This window comes from Chironomus tepperi, unplaced genomic scaffold (assembly GCF_022539635.2).
Source record: "Chironomus tepperi strain 1889 unplaced genomic scaffold, CSIRO-AGI_Ctep_v1 contig_445, whole genome shotgun sequence".
In the NCBI taxonomy this organism is placed as follows: domain Eukaryota; kingdom Metazoa; phylum Arthropoda; class Insecta; order Diptera; family Chironomidae; genus Chironomus; species Chironomus tepperi.
Window position 1 is genome coordinate 2321953 of NW_027226567.1, and position 7516 is coordinate 2329468.

At 31.5% G+C, this 7516-nt stretch overlaps 1 protein-coding gene across 2 annotated transcripts in view; it reads right to left on the reverse strand.

Annotated features, from left to right (window-relative positions):
- The window catches only part of LOC139098249 (uncharacterized), a 37343-nt gene extending 35074 nt beyond the window's left edge, over positions 1 to 2269 (reverse strand). For both annotated transcript variants that reach the window (XR_011545163.1, XM_070650382.1), the window contains exon 1: positions 1744 to 2269. Coding sequence is in view for 1 of the 2 variants with exons in the window: in XM_070650382.1 (XP_070506483.1) it covers positions 1744 to 1816 (73 nt within the window). In the remaining variant the exon portion in view is untranslated. The remainder of the gene's footprint in view (positions 1 to 1743) is intronic.
- Positions 2270 to 7516: the final 5247 nt, after the last annotated feature.

Here is a 7516-nt window from a genome sequence, read left to right on the forward strand (position 1 = left end):
CCAGAATTCCCGTTCCCGTGAAATTTCGGGAATCGGGAACGGGAACGGGAATGGCCTTCGGGAACGGGAAAATTCCCGGGTAATTTTTACTCCAAATTTTTGAAATTTTTATGAGAAAAATTGATAAAACTTGAATAAATATACAATGAATAATGTAGGTATATAACACATTAGTTTTAAATTATTAATTAAAAGACATTTTTTCAGATAAAAATTCTAAAAATTGAAAATTTTAAGTCAAAAAAAGTTTGGTTAAAATGTTTTTTATATGAAACGGGAATTCGGGAATATTCCCGCCAGATTTCGGGAATCAGGAACGGGAATTCCCGTTCCCGTTCCCGGGAATTCCCGGGAAAATTCCCGTTTTTGGAAACCCTATGAATAACTAAAATTGGTACTTTATCGAAAAATAACAATGAACTTTGGTCAGACTCTTTCGTAATGTTTTGAAATTTTAAATTGTGAAAAAGTGAATTTTCGAAAACTTTCAATTTAAAATTGTGAAAATTGCAATTTTTCATCTCAAAAAATTCAAAGTTTTAACAATTTATTCAATAATGTGACTTGCACAAACTCAGCGAATTCACTTTGTAATGATGAAATTTCTCAAAATAATATTTATGACGATTTGCTACACTTGAAATATTCTAAAACGTATTTGCAAATGTTTGAGCATTTTAGATTGCCTACATATATAAAAAACTAGTAAATAATCCAATTTTTTATTCTTGCACTTACATAATTTATTTCTTCATTAACTTGTTCATCAAAATTCATAGCAGGAATAATGGGATGAACTGATTGATGGCACAAAATTTCGTGTTATTTTTGAAATTTTTCCAAGTTTTTCTTCAATAATATTCACACCAAAATTTTAATTTGGGTGAATTTTAAGCTTCAGCTTAATGATTGATTTTTGAGTTAAGAGACCAAAGACTTGAAACTTTCAGAAGAGTATTTAAACGTGTATAAAACCGAGTTGAATAACTAAGGCAAATGCATTTAAATGGAGGATGCATTCCACATTTGCACGTGACACATTAAAAAGTAACATCTGAAAATCCAGTTTCTGGCTGATTTGATTTTAGCTTGATTCCGGATTTCATTTTATCAGGTCTGGGATCGAAGTATCACAAGCCTGGATCAGAATTTTGGATACTTCTGAGTGCTTTCCGGATTTGGAGTACTAAATTTAAATCTAAACTCTATCTGGCCTCAAATCTGGAATAGAGCCTCAAGTCGTTTGGAAATTTTAGCATTTAAATGAACATTAGAGTTTGAAATTATAATTTTTAACATTTTTAATCAAAAATTCACTTTTAACCCACTTGTAGTTTTAACTTTCTTTCAAGAATTTCCAGTCTTATGGATGACTCTCAAACTTTCTTTTAAATTAGTCAAATTATGTTAAAATTAATTTCAAACTTATTAAAAAAATTTAAATGAATTTTGTAAAGTTACAAACTCACAAAAATGAGACTAAATCTGTCATCAAATTTGAAATTGAATTTTTCTTCAAATTTTCATCTCAGAAATTCCAAAACCTTCAAAAAATCCTAACAGGTAAAGAGTACCGAGGTGCTTTCTGCATCATGAAAGTATGCTCTTAGCTTGATAGGAAAAATGAGGCTCAAAAAATTCCAAAAGACTCAATTAACACAAAATTAATGAACCAAAAAATTCCTCGTTCTATTTTAAATAATTGTAGCATTTTCCATAGATTCACACTGTAAAAATACTCACCATTTGTTACACTAAGGGCAGTAATTAATCCACATATTGTTAGGAGATTTACTAGACATTTATTTCGCATCATTTTTCCTAATTTTTATTATTTTACTATTCTTTGTTACACAAAATTCCAATTTTGAGAATCTTTAATTGATTCTGAATATTTTTCCACCTTCTATTCTTATCGAATCTTAATCCATTAATTATTTTTGCCTTAATTAATTCTAAAAAAAATTTCAGCTTTTGTTGGTCATTCACATTTTTTCATTCATTTTCAATTCACTGCCCATGCCACTGTTATTAGATAATTAATTGGCAACTTTTTTTGTTATCTCTTATATCCAATACAAAAAATTGATCTCAATTATGCACAATCAACGGTTCTATTGTTGCACACGACAATTTTTTATGTATTAAGCATATATGCTGCATATATGTTCTTTGCACTAATAATTCTGTATTGTGTATGAAATTTCCAGTTAATCCTTTCGAACAACAGAGTCTTTTTTTAATTCTTTTATTTTTTACAAGAAGTAGATCATATCGTCGAGTTAGGAAAAAGGTAGAGAAATGAAAAAAAATTTAATAAAAATGTTTTAGCGCACGACTTAAAGAAACACGTTTTAACTCTCTCAAGTTTATCAAAGAACTGAAAATTTCTTTTTAACGGTTGCAGTAGTTTCACACAAATACGCTTACATGAATTTCACTAAAAAAAAAGAAAAGAAACAAGAGAAGAAGTAAGAAATGTTAAAAAAAACCACGAAGATTGCCGAAGTCTTTCTTCTTACTTTATATCCGACTTGAGTGTTAAAAGGAAAAATAAGACTGACTTAGTCAGAAATGATTTTTCTTTTACTTTATTTTGTAGGCTATTAAATAATTTTCTAATAGCTTTTTTGTCTACATTCTTGGTGTGATGGATGGAGTGTTGTTGGAATTCTGATAAGATTTTGTCATAAAAATTGTCAAAAATAATCGTTAAATGTGCTCTATATTTTAATATATGTAGACTAATTCAGTGCCCGAGTGACACAAATGAAGAAGATTCCGCTACGTAACATTTAAGGCTTCGCTAAGTCTCCTTTATTAATACCAAATGGAATCCGGCTCTGTTTTATGTCCATATGGCTGCCAAATTTAATCGACTTCCATTTGGTACTAATAAAAGAGGTTTGGCGGTGTCTTTAAAGTTTCGTGGCAGAACCTTCATCATTTGTGTCACTTAGAATGGTAGGAACCTGTGTGCCGCGGCATTTTGACGGTGAGACTTGATCAGAGCTCAAAATCGAGTCGATTTCGCTTGAGTCGAGTCGAGTAAACCAAAACCAAATGCTGCAAACGGTTCATAGCATTATCGATACTAGTTTGCAGCAGCACACAAATTGCGTACAACTAGACTAATTGATAGTCATCAAAAGCTATCATTTTAGATTCCTGTGGATGAAGTTTCCACTAGAATAATTTCAACTCTGCTGTGCTGTCCTGCTGCAAATTTAACATTACTCTTCAATTATCTATGCAGGAACACATTTTCTGTCTTAATGGGCATTGAAATTTTTCGTTCTGTTGCTCCGAAAACCTCATTAGCATTTTTCCTTCTGTGGATATAACTGAAGATCCTATAACCTCAAAATAATTAATGAATTATCAAAATATTGTGAGAAATTCCACAAACAACGAATATGAATCATTAATAGCTGTGTGTGGCAAAAATTGTTACTTATACAACGTTAAGATTTGTTTATTATGAATGAATGAAATTTGCTTGGCGAGAAGGGGAAGAAACTTGGTTGCAGAACTTAATTACCCAGCTATGGAACTGTGATTTTGCATTATGTACAGCACTTAAAGTAATAGTTTTGAAAAATGTTATTAATAGCTTTATGACATTAAATATTTTCATAATAAAAAGTCTTTTACTCAATATCATTCTAATTTTCATTCAATTGTTGGATAATTTTGTTGATGATATAACCGATATGATTTATGGCTATGGATTCCCCATTGTGGCGGATTGTATTTGATGTTAGTGTCGCTCGGGTAAGCAGAAATTCTGAATTTTCAATTGATTTAAGACATTATTTAAAGGAACTAGTTTGCTTCCTTACTAACTTCATTCGCTGGCCGTAGAGATCAATTGTAATCAATGAACTCCTATAGATGTCCTAAAGACCTCCTTAAGCTGAATCAATCAGTGGCTTTCACTGGCCAATTACTCTGATAATGTCAAGTGCAATCTTAAATCTATCGGCAGCCTCCTTCCAAAAGGTAAGGAAGAAGTTTATTGGATAGAAAACCAATCCGAATATATTCGAACTGTACCATAGAAAGTCTCGCGGATAGGTCAAGTTTTTCTGTCAAATGTAAAACACTTGATTCTCATCATACTGACTGTATCATGGCTGCCTGGTTGACAAAATTTATACGTGAACTCGATCGACGCAAGTTTTTCATGGCATCCAGATGGCGGCTAACATAAAAATTACCAATTGGACGCCATATGGCAGCTACAGTCATGGCTGTTATGAATAATTTGTGCCGATTAGAGCATCAGCACTCCGGCGACTTTTTGATGCTCAATTCCAAATCTACTCCAATGTGTCTCTCGAGCTAAGCCTTTTTAAAAGGAGTCATATAATACCGTCAGCTGTCAATCAATATGTCTCGTCATTTGACCGCAAAATTGTCTATTGTAAACTGTATAATCATTAGAAATGGTGCCTTATGTCTGCCTACATATTTATGTCAAAATAGTGTGACAGCGGTCAACCACTAATTCCTTATATTTGTTTAATTTAAACTAGTAGAATTCTGTAATTCAAGCTTAAGTTCCCAGCCCTGCCACAAAGCCCACCTCAAAAAAAATATTTATTAATTCACAAAACAATCAACCTTTCATTTCATATTGCACATTTTGTTTTGACGAATGCAAAAATTCAATCAGTAGGACAGAATATGAAAATTATTCATTTAATTCCTATAAATGAGGTCACACGTACAATTTTGGTCACAAAATTAAAATTCTTGGTTTTAAAGAAAAACTTTTTTTTTCGCTTATTTTTGGAATAAAATAATCTTTATGATTATTTGTCCGCCTATATGTCTGTCACATAATTTAGGTCAGCACATTTATCAGGAATAACAAGTCTCGTTTAGCTACAAGATTCTTGCATAAAATTATGTTATAACATGCATCTGTGGCTGTGTTAAATAAATTTTTCTTATCGATGGTTTTTGTCATTATCAGTCATTAATTAATTTTTTGAAATGTAACGGGACTTGGATATATATTTAAATGAAATTAGAGCATTCGTAAAATATGAAGGTGCATATTTGTTTCGGAAGTGCAGCTAGTCCGGTTTGGTTGGCTTGGCATGTGTTGATGTGGTATTTTTGGAATAGAATATTTTGATGAATGTTTGTTATTTTGGGGAGGGAGATTATTACGGCAAATTCAGTTCTACATGATACCAATTTATTTACTCTTCATGAATCCCAGTAATGATTTGAACAATTTGGAATGAAATTTCTAGATGGGGTCGTTCATCAATGATGTCACAATACAATTTGTGGCTTCTGTTTTCTTATCAAATAGAACTCAAACAGGACGTTAAAAACTCAATATAGTTCAGGAGCTCCAAAAGGTAATTGGCACAGAACAGTGATGACAAAGAATGTCACATGCTGATCAACAGTCAATAACAGAGCCAGATGGATAGCTTTTTGTTATAACCTAAGCTCTACATAGAAACATTGTTGCAATAAGTATATAGGAAAGATTCTGAACATGTATAACACTTCAGATAGATTAATCCGTTAGTCACATATCGAAATATTGTCTTCAAGGCTGCCAAGCGATTGACAGGTGATTGATTGCCACTGCCAAATAAAGAAGCCGTCGTTTTCTAATACACAAAGTTCATTCTCACCAAAATTATCAGGTTCATTGTATCAAGATGATCAGGATGATCAGGCATTGTCAATATGCACAATGCTTGATCATATTAGCAACCCAAACAAACTCATACTAAATAGACTGTCCGCTTGGTAGTCAAGTGTATTACTTGAGCAATCGAAATAGTCAATATGAACAACTTAGCCCGATCAGGCATGTAGCATGTTCATGGGTATGTTCAAAAAATTGATCATAGTCACAAACTGAGCATGCTCAATTATATTGATTGAAAATACTCATTAGCATGTTCATTTAGGTGAGTGTGACTACTGTCTGTTATGGTATTAAAGCCTCAATACTCAAATTTTCAAAACTGACATAATTTACAAACAAACCCCAACCCAAGAAAAATCTCAACTATCAACGCAAATCTAAGAAGAAAACTGCCCACATCTACGTAAATTCCAGAGAAATTTCTCAATTTTCTCGTTCAATCCGGCTCCATTCAGATAAGCATTCCAGCGTCAACAAAAATTTCTCAATAAACATATGATACAAACAGATGATTCAGCCTCTAAAGCTTTTATATATTTTTTTTTATATTTGTTTCAGATCCTTGTTTCGACAAAAAAAAGACATTTTCTCTTTCATGCGACTATCGCTTTTTTTTGATGTCAAGTTGAATAAACTCGCGCGGTACTGAAATATGCAGAGAGTTTGACAATATTATTTCAACACTTGAAACCTCAATATGCGAATATGAAAATGAGAGAAATAATAAAATGTGTGACTTAGAAGTAAATGAAATTTTTTACAGAAGCAATAAATATGTGCGGTGGTGTCAGCTGCGAAAATTAAAGGAATTTAGGCTAAACGATGAGTTGTGAATTTCAATGATCATTGTAAGTAGATTGTGTACGGTGTTACTAGGACTATTTACGGGTAATCGGCATGCTTTCTTCTCTCCGTAAAAACAAAATTGGAAGTGTTTAAAGCTTTGTGTTTTTTTGTTTAATGGATTATCTACAAGAAATTGGGCCAGAAGCCTAATAAAGTGAATTTTTTAATTTAAAAAAGCATTTTTTATGTAAATTTCTTCGTAGCCGAATGACTTAATTATGAAAAATATTAATTAACTAAATATTTTTAACTGCATACATAATTTACTTCCTCTTCAATCCCGTTCTCAGACCCCAAAGGTGATGGGATATGTGATGTGCGAAAAGCACCTTGTTGTGCATGACAATTTCATCGGAAAGAAGAAGTGTTCGGCATAAATAAACATCAAAAAATATGAAACACTTTCGAATAATGTATGACAGATAATTTCATTCCATGTAAAAAGCATATTACTCATTTATTTTTCGTTAACATCATACGTGAATGAGTGTATGTGATCAAAATTTCTTAATTTCATCTCTTCTCGCTTACATCACTGATTTGTTGTGCGAAAAAAAAATGAACTTTCATCTAATTAACAACTGTATTAAGAAGCATCGGTAACTTTCTCTGATTTGTGTATGGCTTAGATAAGCTTTATTATAAAATCTTTTAATGCAGTTAAGTGCTTAATAAGAACTAATTTGATTTTTGTTGAGTTTGACGTTAAGTTTTGATAAATATTGACTTAATTTAATACTTTATTGAGTTGTGGTGAGTTTGTTGATTGCTAAATAGCAATAAATTGTGTCTAATAATTAAATTAAGGTATTTTTGTCAATGTTTACTGCTTAAATCTGAAAAAAATACTAAAAAATCAAAACAAAAAGAAGGGGCTTGCAACTAAGAATAGACAAATGAAGTTAAAAATTCAAAAATAAATTAACCGTTATTTGTTCTAAATGATATTAATGAGATAATTTAATGTTCAATCTGCAAGAACTTGCA